The following is a 22,051-nucleotide window of genomic DNA, read 5'->3' as shown; positions in this document are numbered from 1 at the left end:
GAGTGAAAAGCAGTGGTATGTGTTGCAGTCTAAAATGAGAGAGAAGAGTGGGGCTGTGTAAACGCTGTAATTGTTTGTCGCATCACTCTGCTGATGGAAGGCTACAACAGAGGATAATACCCTGATTTAATTCCACCGATAAGTCCAGGAGTATGGCATCGGGAACAAACAATTTCTAGAATACCTACAGCTCAAATAATTGATCCAAGCCACTTGTAACAGCACAGCCACCAACTTAGATCTACCTTCCTCAACAGCAGAGTTAATTAACGAATAAAGAATAATATCGCATTCAGATAAAACAATATCCATAACGTCAATAAAATGGGAAAATGACCTATCAATTGCTCCCAATGCCAACTTCTGGAACCAAATCTGCCAAAACATTTACCTAATGACAACAAAAAAGGCAAATCTACAACTAATACAAGATACCACACAGAACTTATGGAGGACCACAAGTGTCAAGGAAATGGTAATTAAAGCATTGAACTAATTGCACAATAAAAATCGGCATTAATAAATTAGTTTACAAATTAATGTATTAATAGACTGAATTACAAAGTTATTCATTATTTGATATTTTAATGGGCAATAAAAAGAAGAATTATAAATAAAATGTACAAATAAAATATTAATCCATCAATAAATAGTTCAAATCAAAAATGGATTTATAAAAACGACATTAAACTTTCAATAAGTACATCATTTAAAAATACATTACTGAATTCAGAAATAAATAATGCAGTTTAAAAAGATATAAATAGCTGAATTCACAAACTGAATTAAGAATACAGATTTTAATCAGGCATTTAAAAGGGACATTTTCTTTTCTATTTCCATTTACCCACTGCTTCCTTTACCTACTAGCTATTCGATTTGCTTAGTCATGTAGCGTCTTTGCCACTCCATTTAGCCTTTCCATGACATTTGTGGTCCTTCAGCTAGTAAAATGAGGTAAAACAATGCAAATTAGCCATGGGATGTAACAAGATCTCTGATCGGTTATTATCACCTGGCATGTCATAGGGTTAGGGCTTGACATGCCTGGATGTGGGAAAGAGAAGGTGGTAGAGAAGGTGGTACTTTGAGTCCCCAACGATATATTTGGTTTAGCTTTATGACAAAGTTTGAATTTCCTCATGTCACAGAACAAAGCCATGAGAAGTAGAGTTTCAGAGAGGACTTTGAGGGCCCAGTATATAAAATGGAAATTTTTGTTTGTCAACAGGTTTAGCTCTGAAGGTTACTTATTTTGGTCACTAGTTCCACTAAAAAAGAAAAACCAAGAATGCGCCTTGTTATAACTCAGGACCGGAAGTTGTAGTTTTATTGATGTATCGTTCTAATTAAGGTCACAAAAAGATATAGCCACACAATACAGTGCTGTGAAAAAGTATTTTTCCCTTACAGATTCCTTTTGTTTTTGCTTTTTTGTCACACTTACATGTTTCAGATCATCAAACAAATTTTAATATCAGACAAACATAACCTGAGAAAATACAAAATGCAGTTTTTAAATGATGATTTCATTTATTAAGGGGAAAAAGCTATCCAAACCAACATGGCCCTATGTGAAAAAGTAATTGCCCTCTAAACCTAATAACTGGTTGTGCCACCCTTGGCGGCAACAACTGCAATCAAGCGTTTGCGATAACTGGCAATGAGTCTTTCACATCCCTGTGGAGGAATTTTGGCCCACTCTTCTTTGCAGAATTGTTTTAATTCAGCCACATTGGAGGTTTTTCGAGCATGAACGGCCTGTTTAAGGTCATGCCACAGCATCTCAATCGGATTTAAGTCCGGAGTTTGACTAGGCCACTCCAAAACCTTCATTTTGTTTTTTTTGAGCCATTGGACTTGCTGGTGTGCTTCGGATCATTGTCCTGCTGCATAACCCAAGTGCGCTTGAGCTTAGGGTCACAAACTGATGGCCGGACATTCTCCTTCAGGGTTTTCTGGTCGAGAGCAGAATTCATGATTCCATCAATTACGGCATGTCATCCAGGTCCTGAAGCAGCAAAGCAGACCATCACACTACCACCACCATGTTTGACTGTTGGTATGATGTTCTTTTTCTGAAATGCAAGGCATGATGTGTTGCTTTTTCAGATCTTTTAGCTTACTTCATGTTGCCAGACAGGTTCTATTTAAGTGATTTCTTGATTATACAGGTCTGGCAGTAATCAAGCCAGGGAGGAGCTGTTGAAATTGAACTCAGCTTTCCAAAAAATGTTGTTAATCACAGTTAATTCATGATTTAACAAGGAGGGGCAATTACTTTTTCACATAGGGCCAGGTTGGTTTGGATAGCTTTTTTCCCTTTAATAAATGAAATCATCATTTAAAAACTGCTTTTTGTATTTACTCAGGTTATCTCTGTCTGATATTAAATTTTGTTTGATGATCTGAAACATTTAAGTGTGACAAAAAAGCAAAAACAAAAGAAATCTGTAAGGGGCAAATACTTTTTCACAGCACTTACACACAGACAGTACATATCTGGTACAACCGAGATAGTAATTATAGTGCATGTAGATAATCTGTATTAAGAAAAGGTAAATATCTTGGTTTATTTTTGATGTTTTAGCTAAAACAGGAGTTGAATCTCACAGGTGGGCGGCCAAGTCCGCCTCCTGTGAGATACGTCATCCAACGGTGTGCGTGCGTGCGTGTGTGTGGGGGCGCGCACACACACACGCACACACACACAGAGATACAGACACAGACACACACACTTAATCATTAAATTAAAAACTAACAAACTAAAGACCACATACATTCACTGAGCGAGGATTATGAAAATAAAGTACATATTTCTCTTTTTTCTAAAAATGTAATCAAAACACATTTTAATGTAATACCTATCTTAAAATATTGCATTTTTCACTGGAAATAAAATGAATGGCAGCCATGTTTTTTGTTCTCACAGCCAGAAAGCTGATGGTCACGTGATGTGGACGCAGGCAATAGAAAAGAATAGGCCAAAAAAACTGACATCTCACAATTTAAGAGGCGTTATTGTGAAATTACTACATTTTGCCCTGTGGACCAACGTAGCTATTATACATTTTCATGTGAGACTGGGTTGGCATTACACACTTCCCCATTTAATACGTGGATCAGAACCAGCAAGTTCTATTAAAGGTCCAGTGTGTAGAATTTCAGGGTATTTACAGGTAATTATAACAAGTCTTTTATACCTACAGAGGCAGCAGGTCCTCTTTGCCAAAAAAACAATTCTATATCATCTGACATGCTAGCTTCTCCTCTCAAGTTTAACCCTAACTTCTCAAGTTTCTGTTTTTGAATCACAAAAAAGATGGCTGCCTGCAAGCTAACTGGATAGGAAACAAGAGGGCATCTTGGGAAAATGATTTTTAAAAAATTATCATGCAGTTGACAGTTTATATTTTCTTCCAGATGGTTTGCAGAGCCTTGGCCAGCACCAGGATTTTTTCACAGCTGGTGCTAGTAATACGTGCAGTGCTAAGAAAATAGTCAATTTTCATGACTTCAAAGTGATTTTATCAGGAAGTATTAGTTGGTTAAATAAATGTAGATCTGACATATGGCACATTTAATATAAATGTAGTTTTTAATTGAATTTGGCTAAAGAGTATTCAACAAAATACGCCTAAAAGACTTCAAAATGAATAAGAAAAAAATATATATAATTATACATATATATAAAATGCAACAATAAAAAGTCATAAACATTTCCATGTTCCAGTTATTAGGGTTACGGGGCAATTACTTTTTCACATAGGGCCATGTTGGTTTGGATAGCTTTTTCCCCTTAATAAATGAAATCATCATTTAAAAACTGCATTTTGTATTTTCTCAGGTTATGTTTGTCTGATATTAAAATTTGTTTGATGATCTGAAACATGTAAGTGTGACAAAAAAGCAAAAACAAAAGGAATCTGTAAGGGAAAAATACTTTTTCACAGCACTGTATTGTGTGGCTATATCTTTTTGTGACCTTAATTAGAACCATACACCAATAAAACTACAACTTCCGGTCCTGAGTTATAACAAGGCGCATTCTTGGTTTTTCTTTTTTAGTGGAACTAGTGACCAAAATAAGTAACCTTCAGAGCTAAACCTGTTGACAAACAAAAATTAATTTCCAAAGTGTAGCCACAACGAGAAGTGCAATGCATTCAGCCTATAGCTGGTAACAATGATCACAGTGATTATATTTCTGTTGCAAAATAAAATAACTTTTATTCCAACGATCTACATGTTTCCTGCTGTGCACTGGTTAAAATGTTACTTCACTAACAAGACCACGCCACATTTTAGCGTTAAGGTAGTTTATTTAAATTGGTAGAAGATTTTGAGAGGATAGGAAAACGGGAGTCGGGGTTGTTGGATGAAGGAAGGGGGGTACGAGGTTGTTGGATGAAGGAAGGGGGGTTTGAGGTTGGTGGATGGAGGAAAAGAGGTTTGAGGTTGGTGGATGAAGGGAAGGAAAGGAGGTTTGAGTAGGGTTGCGGATTGGCTGGACCGTCTAGGAACCAGGGAGGTTGAGACTCAGAATGGGGGTATGTCTCAATGGGCGCACGTCTTGGTCGGCGTGGCTTCATTGTCCCCCCCCGTGATTCCTGTGCTGGAATGGCCTGGGTCCCTGTTCTGGAGGATCTTCTTGCCGTAGGATGGCAATGTCGAAGGCTGGGCTGCCGGTGATCCTGTGAGAGAGGTTAGTAGGATAGGAGAGGGTCTGGGGGGGAGGGAACTTGAGACAAACGGGAGAGAAATGGTTAGGCTTGCATATATAGATTTCGCAGGTGATTGAATCAGGGCGACGTAGGTGGTTGGGTTAATGCGGCACAGGTGGTTAGGTTGACGAGACGCAGGTGGTTGGATTGATGAGACTCAGGTGGTTTGATTGGCTGGGCCTGGGTGGCAGATCAGCGAGGAGTGGCATGGTCCAGTTCCTGAACCTTAGTTATAATAACTCCATAAATTAAAAGTCTTTCACAACATGAGAGTAATATCCACAGTGCAGCCACAATGAGAAATGCTTTATGATAAAACACATTAATGGAAATCTCTGTGACCTACAGAGATGCTATTACATGACAGGAACAAACTGAAACTAAACCTGACAATTAACAGTACTTTAGTGAATTCAGTTTCTGAATCATACACCACTCTGCTTGGGAGAGCACAGGTAGCTGCAGTCATGCTTGATGACCTGGAACTAGGAGAAAAATAGCAGTTCTGTGTAAACAACCAGAGTTTGGATTACTCTTAGTCATCTTAGTTTAAACATGGAGAAGCAGCGTTCAGTTATTATGCGCCACATATCTGGAACAAACTCCCAGAAAACTGCAGGTCTGCTCCAGCTCTAACCTCTTTTAAATCAAGACTGAAGACCTTTCTGTTTGCCACTGCCTTTCATTGAAGCAATGTCAAGGCTTTGAATTGCACTGTGACTTTTATTCTTTAGTCTTGTCTGTTTTAAACCTATTCTTTTTTAGCCTACTTTCCTATTTCTTAACTTGTTTTAATGTTTTGTTTCTTGATGTCTTCCTACTTGTTTTTAATGTATTTTAAATGCAATTTTTAATTTCTTTTAATGTACTTTTTAAGCCCCTGTATAGCACTTTGAGTTGCCTTGTGTCTGAATTGTGCTATACAAATAAACTTGCCTTGCCTTGCCTTAGTCCAGCGGAGGAGAGTCAGTCTGTTGTATTGCTGCAGATTAGTGTGACATGGACACTGTGTTTTTAAAACAAATAAACACACCTTTTCCAATAATCTTCCGATAGACACCTGAATAACAGTGTCAACAAGATAACTGTACTCACAATTATGGTGGCAGTTGTAACCTGAACAGGCTTAGAAGCTTTACAAAGTAAAAATGTCACAAAATAATCATGTCATGTTCCTCTGAAATTTATTCTTTCATGTATGTCCTTTCAATAAAAATGCCAGGACTAGTTATTTAAATGCTGAAACAGGATGTGTATATGTGACTGCTGTCTGTCAGGCAGAAGGGAAGAATGTTAAATGTTAAAGAGCCACATCATCTGATAATGAGGAGGTTGGTGCACATTACAGACAGTTATGATTACTTTCTTTTTAACATGATCACTACAAAAGTATGACATGACCCCCTTAGCCTTCGAACTGACATCAAAACTTTGGTATATCTATAATTCTGAAATATTCTTTCCCCGTAACACCTCAGTACATTAAGGACTTCTATAACAAGACAGCGCTGAGTCGTAATGGAACAGGACTCAGTGGGGAGACCCTGACCCTGATGTACTCTCTCACTGTGTCGGTCTTCGCTATTGGAGGTCTGCTGGGTTCCCTCATCGTGGGCATGCTGGTCACTCGCTTCGGCAGGTAAGACATTTATTATCACAGATTGCTCGGGAGAGGATTCTAGATTTTAGACTAGTGTTACAACAGTTAACGGAACTTGGGGCAGGATCGAGAAATAAGACTCAATAGTGACACGACGGCCGTTGCGGCTGTTAGGGTAACTGCAGCCATCAGCCAAGCCGGCGTGGGAGCACGCATGAACTCTTCACAGCAGTGCAGCTGATGCCTTATCCCCTACACACACGAAGCAACCGGGAAGCCGGCTCGCTGTGTGTAGCGACACACAAGCGCGGTGATTTACCGTTACGGTTGATGCAGTCTGAAAGGCACAGGCGAAAGCAAAGACGGCATATTGGGGGACAGAAATATCGTCTCTGATACGGGATTGCTGTGTGTAAGCGGCTAATGTTACTACACAGACACAAACAACCGTTAGCCTGTGGCTACAGCCAGCTGCTAACGTCACCTCCCGGATAACAGGTTGGGCTGTCGGTCCCATATATAAAGGGACATATTTCTAACTCTTCGGTTTCAGACTAAAGGACCGTGGAAAATGCGCAGTCTGTAACTATTCAGTGTTACACAGCGGTGGACTATGTTACATGTTTGCAGCTAGTGGTGGTGGGTCGTTTGCTGGCTGTAACAGAATCCATTACTACCCAAACACTAGTTTGGGTCCACTGCACTTGTCTTCTTCCCGTATCCAAGTCGAAAGCTGTCGAGGATGCTCATTCAGCGTCATCGGACGTCACGTCCGCAGGACTGCGCAGGAAATTCGGACCACGAATTGCAGTACATTATGCAGCACACAGCCTGTTCAAGGCAATGGAGAGATACGTGGGTGGGCTCAGTCTTTTTGGTTTTGAACGCTTCATCACCCATTAGCATTAAAAAACTGAAAATGCATGTTTATTTTTTCACAAATCCTGCCCCAAGTTCCGTTAATGTTGGTTAACTAACATAACCATGACAAAAATCTTTCCTTAACTTTCACCAAGTAGTTTTAAGGCATTGACACACTCCGATCAGCCACAGCATAAAGTGAATTACATTAATTATCTCTTTGCAATGCAATGTTCTGATCGTAAAGCCTGAGTCATGACATTCATACTGATGCCAGTAGACACAAGTCACCCACCTAAACACAATTGCTGGCCGACGGAACCCCCTCATGCCAACTGCACTACCTGCCACACAACATAAACTGCTCAGGTTTAACCTGAGGAACGTGGATTATATAACAACTCGATTACCCTACAGTGCCCTGTGGGAAATCGAGTGCATTATGTCATGCAATGCAAGTTAAAAAAATAAAAATAAAAATCAGGGCATTACTCAAAGCAATTACTTTTTTCTTAGAATATTTGATTTTATGGCTTGTAAGCAAAATCATCACTTCTTAATTAATCTTCTTGAAAACTAATGTCCGAAATGTTGATGAAGGTTCTCAGTCATCCAGGTCATGGTAAATCTAGGTGCTGTATCGTAGGCAACTGGACTTGTTTCAGTTTCTTGAAGACGTTTCACTTCTCATCCAAGAGGCTTCTTCAGTTCTAACTAACTAGAGAGTGTTGTGGAATTTCGGCTCGCTTGACCATTCAGGAGAGATGAAGAAGACTCAGAGACACCGATGACTTACGTTGAAGTAGTTTATACAAACTTGATCAAGGAGGAACAACATAACAGTACATCTGTCTGTACAGAGCAATATCATGTTAATCCTCACAAGTCTTCCCAAATGCTCAAATTATATCTACAGCTTCAGGAAGCATCCCTCCCATACATGGTTATCTGTTTAACAACATATCAAGGCGGGTGAATGCAGAGTTCTTCTCACCTCTAGCCAGAGGGATAGAAGGAAAATAGGTCACAGACACTAAGTCTGCTAACATAGATAGATCGAAGGCCTCCTTACGAGTTTTACGCAAACAGTCAGCTTTGCCTTGGCTTGGTTCGTCAGACATCTGTTCTGACGTATCTACAGTAGCTTTGAATGACCAGGTTGCAGAGACCATGAGATATGCTCCTCATAGAGCAGTCTTCACTATCCTTATCCAGACTTTAACGTCTGTACAGGATGCGTATGACGTCCTATTGTATGAGGACAGAATGACCTGGGAGAATCATATTTTTCTCCCAGAGAGAGGAGTAGGGTGGCTTTTAAACTCTGTGTGGGAGTGTTCTTGCAGAGTCGTTAAGGACACGTGTGAGCTCTGAGTGTCAGAGTCGTTAGGGCCACTCGTGGGTCGTTGGTCGAACCGGCCTTATATAACATATCCAAGCACTTAGCCAGTATACTAGCTCCTTTGGTCAGTAACACTCAACACCTCAAAAACTCACAGGATTTTGCCAGCAAGGTGAGAGAGATAACACTGAACTCAGATGAAACAATGGTTTCTTATGATGTCACATCACTTTTTACTTGCATTCCCACTCAAGAAGCTGTTAGAATGGTGAAGAAACGCCTGCTTCAGGACAGCACTTTGTCCAGCAGAACCAACTTCACCCCAGATCACATTTGTGCCTTACTTGACCTCTGTCTGATGACCACCTACTTCCAGTACAGTGAAGGCTTCTACAGACAGAAGCATGGCTGTGCCATGGACTCACCGGTGTCCCCAATAGTGGCCACCCTCTACATGGAAGAAGTTGAGAGCAGAGCCTTGTTTACCTTCACAGGACCTGCTCCAAGCCACTGGTTCAGGTATGTGGACGACACCTGGCTCAAAATCAGAACAAGGGAAGTGGAAGCCTTCATAGAACATATAAATGCTGTGGACAATAACATCAAGTTCACACGGGAAGATGTCAGAGGAGACAGTCTGCCCTTCTTGGACTGTGCAGCACACATTGAAGAAGACAGAAACCTCAACAATGAGATGTACAGAAAACCTACACAGACAGATCAGTATTTGCTGTTCGACTCTCATCACCCACTGGATCACAAGCTGGGGGTCATCAGAACTCTAAACCATCAGGCTGAGACCAGGCCCACTAAGTCAGAGGGGAAGGAGAAGGAACAGAAGCACATCAGCCGGGCACTTTAAACCTGTGGCTACCCAAACTGGACCTTTGTCAAAGCCTCTAAAAGACCCAGAGCAGACAGAGAGGAAGAGACGAGAAAACATAACAACATCGTCATTCCCTATGTCGCAGGAACATCTGAGAAACTCAGGAGGATCTTTAATAAACATCATATCCTGGTTCACTTTAAACCTACCAACACATTGAGGCAGAAACTTGTCCATCCTAAGGACAAAACACCCAGTCATAAACAGAGTAATGTAGTTAATGGTGTTCAATGAGGCCAGGACTGCACAGATCTGTACACTGGGGAGACGAAACAACCTCTCCATAAACGAATGGCACAGGAAGGCCAACTCCTCAGGTCAAGACTCTGTCCACTGTCCACTTACATCTGAAGGAGAAACATCATTCCTTTGAGGAAAACAATGTAAACATCTTGGCCAGAGAAGACAGATGGTTTGAAAGAGGAGTAAAGGAATCCATCTTTGTCAAACTGGAACGACCGTCTTTGAACAGAGGAGGTGGCCTACGACATTACCTATCACCCACCTACAATGCTGTACTGAGTTCTCTCCCCAGACAGCTTAACAACCCTTCACACCTGGGCTCGCCTAGCCTTAGCAACCCCCATGAAGTCCGGTTTGACCAACGACCCACAATTGGCCCTAACGACTGTGAAACTCAGAGCTCACACGTGTCCTTAACGAACACTCCCACACAAGGAAACTCCCACACAATGTTTAAAAGCCACCCTACACCTCTCCAGTTAGTTAGAACTGAAGAGGCCTCTTGGATGAGAGGTGAAACGTCGTCAAGAAACTGAAACAAGTCCAGTTGCCTACGATACAGCACCTAGATGTAATTTCCGAAATCCAATCCACAGGTTGTTCTTCAAGTATCCGAATCACTCTCTGAAGAAAATTCTACAAATGTTGTGGTTTCTCAATATAGATTAATAAAGATTACTGATTCCTCATCAGACTGCTTTTGTGGAACAAGTACAGTTTGACATTAAGCAGGAGATATTTCTCCTTAGCAACCCCCTCAGTGCTGTGTTTGGACGTTGACTCTGCTCTGTCCTGACACCTTACACAATCACCCTCCTTAGACCATCCAACCATGAAAGTGGATAATGGCCACTTGGCCACTAAGAGACACTCAGCAGCATCTGGTGCTGCTACCAGTATGAACACACGCACACAAACACACACACAAACACACACACCAGGAAAAATGAAAGTTTTTTAAAAATCCTGACAACTACGTAAATAAACATGCACTGAAAAAAAAGTCCTTTGAATTTACTTAATTTGTGTACATCAGTCCCACATGATAAGAATGAGGCTAACTTACATTATTTTCCTCTTTTTCTCAGTTAATTATTGCTTGTCACACAAAATTTAATTCATATTAGACTGTTTAAAAGAATCGTGTTGATTCAGCACATTATTTCTTATTTATCGCATTACCAATTGTGTAATTTTAAAGTAATTTCATTATGTCAAGGATGCCTGAATTTCAACTGTAACCCCAATTTGATTTCTCAATGCTAATATTTTTAATGGTATTTTTCTGTAAATCTAATTAGATTTGTTAAAGTTAACTCTGTCTTAAGGTATTGTAGACATTGTTTTCACATTAAGGTGTACTTTGTCTTGGTAAAGTACAACATTTTAATACTTAACTATACATACATCAGGTTATAAGCAAAAAGAACAAATTTTCTTGCACAAAAAGTATTTGTGTTTGGATAAAGAATAAATTACATCTTACTGAACTCAAATACACCTAGATCCTGAATGCAAAAGATGACAAAAACACTGCAGTTCAAACAAGTAGGGTTTTTGAAGTGTATATATACATACAGGATACTATAAGCTAACAAAAAATCAATAGTTAATGACACAGTAATGTGATGCAAATACAAATAATGACTAAGGCTATTTCACATAATTTTTTTCATGGCACTGTTCTTTTATATGAAGAGCCTTCAGATCCCTGGATGAGAGCTTCATGATCTGTGACCTGTAGAATCCACATTCACAAAATTAAACAAGATGGGATTATATGTCGGCATTCAACAATTAAGTCAGCTAGAGTCAGGAATGTGTACATACAAAAACATAACGTACTACACTCACAGGCCATATACAGGCTGAAAGAGTTGTTGGTGTGTGTAATCATTCCTTCTATCCACATAGTCTGTTAAGTGATGACTTCACAACATGAACATTTTTAGTTACAAAGCATTGTTTTGAAGGTCAAGGTCAAGGTAAATTTGTTTATATGGCACACTTAAAAACAACCAAAGTTCACCAAAGTGCTTCACAGGTTCAGGAATTCACAGTACAAATAGATACATCAAACAAGCAGGGGATACAAAAAAGAAAAAAAAAAACAGTATGTGGAGGTAAGATGTCCATGTCTAACTAGAGTTAAAAGCCAGTGAGAAAAAGAAGGTTTTTAGCAATGTCTTGAACGTTTCGGTGGTCCGAGCAGTTTTAATTTGCAGAGGCAAAGAGTTCCACAATTTAGGAGCAGCCACTGAAAACGCTCGGTCACCTTTACTCTTCAGTTTGGCTCTTGGGACGTTGAGAGCCATCAGAGAGGACGACCTCAGAGCTTTAGCTGGAGAGTAAATGTTGATGAGCTCACATAGATATGGAGGTGCCAAGCCATTTAAAACCTTAAAAACAAACAATAAAATCTTAAAATCAATTCTGAAGCGGACAGGACGCCAGTGGAGAGAAGCTAAAACTGGAGTGATGTGCTCATGCTTTCTGGTCTTAGTTAAAAGCCGAGCAGCAGCATTTTGGACCAGCTGTAGTCTATTAAGAGACGACTGATTCAGACCCACATACAAAGCGTTGCAGTAAACTAGTCGAGTCGTTACAAATGCGTGTATGACTGTTTCAAAGTCTTTAAGGGGCAGATACGGCATAACTCTGGCCAGTAGTCTGAGCTGGAAAAAGCTGGTTTTGACAACAGAACTGATGTGCTTGTCTAGCTTGAAAGCACTGTCAATAATCACGCCCAGATTGAATGTAGGACCAAAGAGGGCCAAAAGTGCCAGCACAGCCCTCCAGCTGATCAGGATGACCAAAGACGACAACTTCTGTTTTGTTTCCATTAAGACAGAGGAAGTTCAGATCCAGCCAGGTTTTTAGATCACTCAAGCAGTTAAATAAGGGCTTGAAAGTGACGACAAACTTATAAAAATAGAGTGACTGTCAGGATGAAAATGCCCACTATTCTGTCTGATTCAGACTACTGAGGGCTCAGTAATATACTATAACATACCTTAGAATGTATTTTTTGCTAGGAACGTTGACTTTGTATTTTGTCTCCCATCTCTTCATTACATTATGGTCATAGGAATGTGGCTAAATGTGGCATTTAGCCAACAGTGTTGTTTTCTTCAGAATGCACTCTTACATTAGCCATGGCTGCCATAATGCTCTCTCTTGCTTTGGCTCTCTGTCCTTTCACTACGAATATCTTCAGCAGCTTGTGAGGTTGTACATCTGGAATACAGTGGATGGTGGTAATACACAAATTCAGCAAAAAAAAAAAAAAAAAAAAAAGAATAATAACAGAAATTAAAAAAATACCTTACAGCAGTGATGTAGTAATGCATATAAACTTGCAAACATTTAATACAATCCAGTTACTATCAAATTTAGTGAGCTGAAGTAAAATTGACAAGTATTGATTGTTACAATAGCCAGTTAATTTCACAGCTGATTGTCTTTGGTCATTATGACTGAATGATAATTTCTAAAATAATTGTTACTTTTGAGTTAATTTTGTTTTCCCAACTACTTGGTGAAGCTTTTGAGACATTAGGAGAATTTTACATTACCATCTAAGTAATTGTTCACCACCTTAAAATGCAGTCATAAATCAAAAGAAGAGAAAAGAAGAAGTTTGAGACTGTTCATATTATCACATTCAACAGCAGATATTTTGCACACATTTCATGAAACACAAGGTTTTAAAAGCTATTTAAGGGATAATGTTCGTTTGACTAGTGAATAGTAGCGAGCTAACATCTGCATTAATATTAACTGGCTTAAGTTGCTTACTGGCAGATAAACTGGGTAACAGCTCAGTAAAATGAATGCATATTAACAGAATATCTCTAACTCTTACTGATTTGATTGGTTGGTTTTAATTACCTTCACAGTGTAGAAAGTCCTGGAGGTCCACAACAAATCCTCTGACACAAGAGAGAAAATGGTGCAGTCTGTAATGGTCCTTGGCTGTTATTGCGCCTGTTTTCAGGAGGCAGGGCTTTCCGTTTTGAACAAAACATAACTCCTTTGAGTCATCTCAACATGAGAGAGACTAGTAGACTTTACATCCCTCAAGATTAAAAGTGTTCTACAGGTTTAAAACATGTTTGAGGGAGAAATTGTGTAGTATACACTAAATGCAACATTGAACAACCATTTCTTAAGTTTGGTCAGCATAGTGCAGTGTATAATATAGCGAAATAAAAGGCGTAGCACAAGATCAGGAAATAAGGTACTCAGAAAGAAACACAAACTCACACACAAACACTGGCACAAAAGGCACTAGATCAGGGCCTTCTAGCTATCATTCCTCTGTCCTCTGTATCGGAGCTGCTGATACCCTCCCTCCCCCTCCCTTTGGCGCCCTGTCAGCCTTCAGAGTGCACCAGCATCATCTCATACCACGCTGCCCTTCAGAAGTGTAGTTGTTCTCAAAGTGCAGAGGAAAGTTTTTTTGTGTTTTGATTTGTTTTCAGTGCAAACCAGCTGAAAGCTCCATTCATCTCAACCTTTTCATAGACTTTCTGAATGACTTTTTGGACATTTGAATGCAAATGAAAAGCGAGCAGTTTATAATCCCATTTACAGGCTGATCAGTGTTTTCAGCAGTGTTATATGGCTTATCACAGTTTATAGCAAACCTTGTGAGACGTGTTGACGTTTTATGGTTAATCACTGTGTGCATGTCAGGGAAGGGGTTACTGCTATCAACCATATACTGCATCTGTCGTTACTGTTTCATAAACCTCTACGTCATATGTGTTTTATGTATATTCATAATGTGTGTGTGTGTGTGTGTGTGTGTGTGTGTGTGTACTTTCAGGAAAGGTACAGTGGTAAACACCACAGTGCTGGTGTTTATTGCTGGTTCACTGATGGGATTCAGCAGGATCTGTAATTCACCTGAGATGGTCATCTTTGGTCGCTTCATCACAGGAATTCATTCAGGTACACACACATATACACCCACCTGGCTGTGTATCCACTGCACACTGAGTCTAAGTGTGCTATGTTATATGACAGACACCACTGTCCCAAGTCTGGGAGGCTGTGGTTGCTGCTGCACAAAAAGTTGATCGTCAACAGATCAAGAAACTGACAGACTCCATGAACGGAAGGCTTATGACTGTTATTGAAAAGAAGGGTGGCTATGTTGGTCACTGATATTTTTTTTTGAAATGTTAGAAATGTTTTTTGTAAATTTTGTTGTTTGTTTATTATTCTCACTTTAACAGATGAAAATAAACAAGTGAGATGGGAAACTTTTTGTTTTTCATTTAGTTGCATAATAATCCTGCACACTAATAGTTGCCCAATAATTGTGCACACATAGATATTCTCCTAAGAAAGCCAAAACCTCACTTTTACTTTCTTAAATATTCAGGTTTGTGGTTTATTAACATTTTGGATTGGCCAAGAGCACTGTAGTTGTTCAATAATAAAATGAATCCTCAAAAATACAACTTGCCTAATAATTGTGCACACAGTGTATGTCGTCTCACAAACTCACTGCACTGTCAGACAGCTGCACACTCGCTCTCAATCTCTCCCTTCTGTGCGTGCTCAACTTTTCTTGAACACTCGCTCAACGTGGCACAGCGTTACAAATGTGCCACAAAATCAACCAATTGGAGAACTGGAAAAGTTCATTCAGATTGGCTGTTTTCATATCCCATCACTACGCTTCCATAAGAAGCCGAAAGAGAAGAGTGTTAGATTTCCAGCCACTGGACATGACAGAATCAAATGGTGAAAACAGCAACAATACGCCACAACGTCAGGTGAGTTATGAATTTCTAGTTTCATGATATCACGTTATTGTTTGCATTGCCTTTGACGAAACCTGCTATTATCTGACCGTTTCAGATAAAATTAACTTTGGTAGCGGGAGACATAGCTATGTGGCTAACTTAAGCTAACCTTACAGCTAACATTATTGAAGAAAGTATGGCTGATTTTTCTATCTTACAAACTGTAGCCTAATTTTAAGGTCAGTTTCATTTACTGAAAACATGTTAATGTTACATCCTGAATTGTTTTAGGGCCGCAGTGTAGTTGAGTCAGCAGCCAAAAACCTGGTGTCTTTGCTGCTTAACACTATGGCCACGAATGGCTTAACAAGGCAGACAGAGACAGAGAACCCTGCCCCTAGGAATGTGCAGCAAGAGATGGCAAGGTTCGTCATTTAGTCACATATTTTAATTTGTATTTTTTTAAAATCATGATGAAATGTATTCTTAAGTCCACAATGTAAATGCACTTTGGTACGAACCATCTGTTTAACTGCTAAGATGTTAAAATTCAAATATGCATTTTTATTCACCTTCAGACAAGACTTTGGATTGTAATCATGTTGAAAAAAATTGTATACATGCTATTTAGAATTTAAGCGCATCACTTGATTGTTATTAAACTCAGATAAACCTACATTTAATCCACAGATCTTTTCCAGGATACTTCAAATCCAATTTAAGTAAGAGGTGTATGCCCGCCACCAAGCATCTTGATAAGATAACCAATAAGACAACTGCTCTCAATTTTTATCTGCTGCCAAAAATACATCCCACAAACCATTGCCAACTGAGGAGCTTGAACTCCACCATGGACATGGGAAGACAAACAGTGTCCTTTCCTGAAGATGGTGACCACATAGAGGTACAGTTGTCATTCCAGTTGTTTGACATGTCATTAAAGGTAGTTATAGTACTTAAGCCTAGGTCATGTGTCACTGTCAATGCTTCTCTCTCTCTTTTTCTCTCTGTCTCTTTTACTTAGATTTCAAGGCTCCTGGCTCACACATATCCAAAAATGGATGATCTTTGTGGAGGGTGGCTTCGCGGAGGCAACAGTTTTGTAAGATTAAGATTGTTTTGTTGAGTTTTCATATTTACTGTCTAGCACTTCCCACTCTGCAATTTATTTTTGGTGTACATAAACCCTTATGGTGCATTAACTACTTGCTGTGAGCATTAGATTGTTTTCCTCAACAAAACAGATCATTTTCAATTTTTTTTTATCTCTTTCTCTCAATGAAGGTGGCAGCGGTTGACGAAAGCTCACTGTCATTCCACCAGAAGCAGAGGGGTATTCTGTCAAAGCTCTGCGAGCTGTGTCAGCAGGCAGCAAAGCCACTGTTTACATAGTACCACTTCAGGAGACATTAGATACCTCTCCTCTGCCTCCTGACTCACAGCACTTTCCAAAAATGCCAAAGAAGACATGTTACCAGTGTAATGAAGTGATGACTTGCAGATGCTTGCAGTACACATTAAGACATACAAGGGAAAACTGTCCTCTGATGAGACTGGTGATGAGGTGAGAGCAAATTGTTTTTGTTTTTGTTTTTTGTTACCTTTAGAAAATGACAAGAAAAATATCAATTGTTTATTAAAATTATGTTTTGTACATCTGATCTGCAATCCTTAATGTGTCAATTTGGTTAATTTAATTTAATTTACTTAAGTTCATGTTCGAATGTCATTGACACCCTGTGCAAGAATTGTGCGTACAAGTCACGTCCATGTGATTGATCATGTTCCAGATGTCCTCTTCAGTTCTCTGAAGTACTTCAAGGGCTTTGTCATCCAGTGGGCACACAATTTCAGGAACCACAACTGCACCGTTAGAGTCTTCTTGCAGTATGGCACTCTCCCAGTCGATGCCTGGGTCTTTTAAGTTCCTTCAGATCCAGGAAAAAAACACTCAATTAAGTCAGGACTTTGGTCTGGTGTGTGTGTGTGTGTGTGTGTGTGTGTGTGTGTGTTTTGCAAAAATAAACACCCAAATGTTACAAAAAGCTGTATTTGTTTGCTCTAAGTTTTATCGTTAAATAAATTCAAACTACTAGTTATTGAACAGAGAGCTGTTGCCAAGGATTTTATAAATCTGTCAGTTATGCCCCTCATCACTCAATGCAATGGAACATGAGGGCATTATGGTTTGTAGACACAAAAATGTAATTGCAGCATCTCTACACAAAAATCATGAAAGAAACTCATTGATTCAGACCTTATAACCATGTCATGAGGAAAGAAATATTTTAGAAATATTTTTAGCCTGTGTGCTCTACAGTACAATTGCCATTGATGTCTATTGTTTCATAAAACAAGACATATCTACCTGCCACACCTTTGCAACTCAACTGTTTTTTAAAACATATTTTATGTGAACTGTCCTTTTATAATGGTGTACCTCAAGTCTCTCCCCTTCGTCTAGATCTTGTATATTTCCCATACACCACAGCTGTTCAGGAGTGAGACCTCCCTCTGTCCGTAGAGGAGGCTTATTCCATCCTCCAATGACGATGTCAAGGTCTACTCTGAGTTGAGGGACAAAGATGTAGTGCACACCAAAGAGGTGAATCACATTAGAGATGTCAAGCAGACCATCTTTCTCCAGAGAGTAAAGAACATCATGGTATTTGCTTGTGACTGCAACCCCAACATCATGCCAAAGTCTATGGAAGAATTATCCTATCTTTATTCAAGAGCGTAGATTTTCAGTTTGAGAGCATGATTTCATTCCTTTTCAGTGACACAGCTCCTTCTCGTGCTCAGATTTATTCTCCTCACGCTCACATTTTGTGCTCGCACTGAGATGTTTGCTGCTTTCTTTCAAAATGTGTGCTTGAACTCAAAAATCGCTCACACATCTTCTTCTTGCACACAAAAATTTCGCTCGCATTCAAATATGTCCTGTGCTCGCTCAGATCTAAAGTCTGCGAGCTCCAACCTAATGTGCACACCCTCAGAACAAGCACCTCCTCTCAGGTTGAGGAGTCTGCTCAGACTCAAGGCTGTCCCTCCCTGCGCTCAAAATATTGTGTTTCACCAGCCAATAGGGGACAGCTAGAGTGTGGACCAATCAAATGACGGATGCCGCCTTGGGTGCGTTCCTTCGCACTTTTTTTGAGTGCTCCGCAGGGGCGGGCATATGGTCTGTTTGTAAAACAGCTTCTCTCAAAATACACCAATTTACCATATTAGCCAGCTATTTGAATCGTCACCTATTTAAGACGCCAGCATATTTATGTATAATTACTCTTAAGTAATCCTGAAAAGAGTTATCGTAGTTTAGACCTTTTTCAATTTAATATTAGCGGATATATGTTATATAGTATAAATACTCACAAAAGCGCAGGAGTGTTACGATAGTTGAGTGGTTAAGTACACTGCCAGATATTGCATTTTAAACCACACAGAGACGCCGCATTATCGCCGCAGCGGAGGTTCGCTAATTCTCCGCCGCTGGTTGTTCACACAGAGCCGAGCAGCTCCGGCGTAAAAGACGAACCAGAGTAATTCACACAGAAAGCCGGCGCCGGCCTGACGGTACACGTCATGAAGATGACGTGTGTGTTTTCTTCAATGGGGTCCCCGGTGTCCTCCTGTTAATCTAAACATGTACCTGCTGTCTGTTTATAATCATATTGATGCTGTTATAATGTGTTGTGATGGGAGATCCTGACCCACCAAACATCCTACGTTTTTCTCTGAGTTACATAATTACATAATCACCATCAGTAAACAGGAGACTGTCTGACTCTTTCACTCGCGGGGAGGGAGGCTGTTTTCTGGGGGGAAAGTTCACTGAAGTCTCGGTCGGGAGGGCTGACCGTCATGGTGATTTTTTACAGGGTGACATTTATCTATATTATTATTATTTTGAGCGCAGGGAGGGACAGCCTGGAGTCTGAGCAGACTCCTCAACCGGAGAGGAGGTGCTTGTTCTGAGTGCGTGCACATTAGGTTTGAGCTCGCAGACTTTAGATCTGAGTGGGCACAGGACATATTTGAATGCGAGCGAAATTTTTGTGTGCAAGAAGAAGATGTGTGAGCACAAGCATGTGATTTTTGAGTTCAAGCATTCATTATGAAAGAAAGCAGCAAACATCTCATTGCAAATCTGAGCACGAGAAGGAGCTGTGTCACTGAAAAGGAATGAAATCATGCTCTCAAACTGAAAATCTACGCTCTTGAATAAAGATAGGATAATTCTTCCATAAAAGTCGGTCTATTCTTGAATTCAATTTTATTTGTTTGACATAGATTTATACAGCAATTTGTGTTTTCACTGAACAACCGAACTGCTAGAACTACTAATAATTATGCAGCCAAAAATTTGAATGAAAAACACAACCAACTTCTGATTGTGGACACTCTCTCCAGAGATATAGCTTGCACTTCCTGTTCCCTGTGTGGCAAACATGAAGTATGCAATGTCCAGGTTTTCCACACCCTGATCCCCCCTTACCCTAAGATCAAAATACATTTTAATGATACTTAACAAGCTTTACTTGAACTTTACTAGATGAAATGATTGTTGCTAGTATATAATTTTAAATTAATAAAATCTGAAATGTCGAAAACTGCCACTTCTCTCAATACACGTTTGTTTTGTCGGGACAATATACCTTGATGGTAAGCCATGAAGCTGGGTTGATCTCAAGAAGAATGAGAATGCCGTTGATGCTCTGTTATTTGTGGCAGCATCCAAGTACAATATCTGCCATAAAACTTCATGGAAAATGTTACATCTGCATTCAGCTATTGTATTAGACTCTTGCAGCTGGCCTCTGAGCTTTTACTGTTGTATTATACACAATGTTAATGTGAAATACACAACTATACATTCAGCTGCATCTGAATTGTTACCCTCTGTAAGAAAGGCAAGAGAGTCAGAGACTACCTACAATTTAAATCTGAGATAAAGTAGTGCTGCAACTTGAAATGCTAAATGTTTTTGTGTACTTTCTGCAAGAAATATGTAAGGTAAATGTGTAAGAAATGCAGCCTGATTGATTACAGCCTTCTTTGGGCAGCTTTTAAAGGCAATAAATCAATGCTCCCTTAAGACGCTTGGTATTTGAAAAGTATAGCAAGATGTAATAGTATTTATTTTATTTAATCAGGAATTCCATTCTGACCTCTACTAGCCAATGCAATTACTCTGTTAATATGTAAACTGGCAGGGCTTGCATAGTGGTTTCTGTGCACTCAAGAATGTTGGCAGCACTTTTCATGCCAAAATAATGATGAAGAAGAATTCTTCAAAGGAGCTGGAGATAAAATATACACAATTTGTCCACATCTACATGGATCAAAGAACTGTACATCTTAAGTAACTGATTATGATCTCATGCCTAGGCCAGCTATGTCCCAATGTTGACTTTGACATCTTCATACAATATGCATTTTAGCTCTAAATTTAAAATCCAAACAATCTACATTAAGCTGGTAATATTAACAATAAAAAACAAGAACACATGAATTACCTTCCTCGAGTAGCCATCCACTCCACCAAAGACCACAATATTGCACCTGTTCAAGAGGGGGAAAAAGTTACAATATAACTATGGCTGTTCTTATGACATACAGTGGTGCTTGAAAGTTTGTGAACCCTTTAGAATTTTCTATATTTATGCATAAATATGACCTAAAACAACATCAGATTTAGTACTAAAAGTAGACAAAGAGAACCCAATTAAACAAATGAGACAAAAATATTATACTTGGTCATTTATTTATTGAGGAAAATTATCCAATACTACATATCTGGGAGTGGCAAAAGTATGTGAACCTTTGCTTTCAGTAACGTTTCCGCTAACTGTTGATTAGTCCTGCACATCGGCTTGGAGGAATTTTAGCCCATTCTTCCGTACAGAAAAGCTTCAACTCTTGGATGTTTGTGTGTTTCCTCACATGAACTGCTTGCTTCAGGTCCTTCCACAACATTTCAAAAGGATTAAGGTCAGGACTTTGACTTGGCCATTCCAAAACATTAACTTTATTCTTCTGTAACCATTCTTTGGTAGAATGACTTGTGTGTTTAGGGTCGTTGTCTTGCTGCATACCCCACATTCTCTTGAGATTCAGTGCATGGACAGATGTCCTGACATTTTCCTTTAGATTTTTCTGGTATAATTCAGAATTCATTGTTCCATCAATGATGGCAAGCCGTCCTGGCCCAGATGCAGGAAACAGGCCCAAACCATGATACTACCACCACCATGTTTCACAGATAGGATAAGGTTCTTATGCTGGAATGCAGTGTTTTCCTTTCTCCAAACATAACGCTTCTCATTTAAACCAAAGAGTTCTATTTTGGTCTCATCCATCCACAAAGCATTTTTCCAACAGCCTTCTGGCTTATCTACGTGATCTTTAGCAAACTGCAGATGGGCAGCAATGTTCTTTTTGGAGAGCAGTGGCTTTCTCCTTGCAACCCAGCCATGCACACCATTGTTGTTAAGTGTTCTCCTGACTTTGTACTCATGAACATTAATATTAGCCAATGTGAGAGAGACCTTTAGTTGCTGAGAAGTTACCCTGGGGTCCTCGCCGATGATTATACGTCTTGCTCTTGGAGTGATCTTTGTTGGTGGACCA

General features: G+C 39.6%; 1 protein-coding gene across 1 annotated transcript in view; it reads left to right on the top strand.

Moving 5' to 3' along the window:
- Positions 1-22,051, top strand: part of slc2a15a (solute carrier family 2 member 15a) — a 79,175-nt gene that overhangs the window by 16,856 nt on the left and 40,268 nt on the right. Inside the window, exons 2-3 of the mRNA XM_073482369.1 lie at positions 6,203-6,363; positions 14,488-14,612. Coding sequence (XP_073338470.1) covers positions 6,203-6,363; positions 14,488-14,612 — 286 coding nt within the window. The remainder of the gene's footprint in view (positions 1-6,202; positions 6,364-14,487; positions 14,613-22,051) is intronic.

Source organism: Pagrus major, chromosome 15 (assembly GCF_040436345.1).
Source record: "Pagrus major chromosome 15, Pma_NU_1.0".
NCBI classification, from domain to species: Eukaryota; Metazoa; Chordata; class Actinopteri; order Spariformes; family Sparidae; genus Pagrus; species Pagrus major.
Note: the sequence above shows the minus strand (reverse complement) of the source record. Positions and strands in the feature narration are given on the sequence as shown.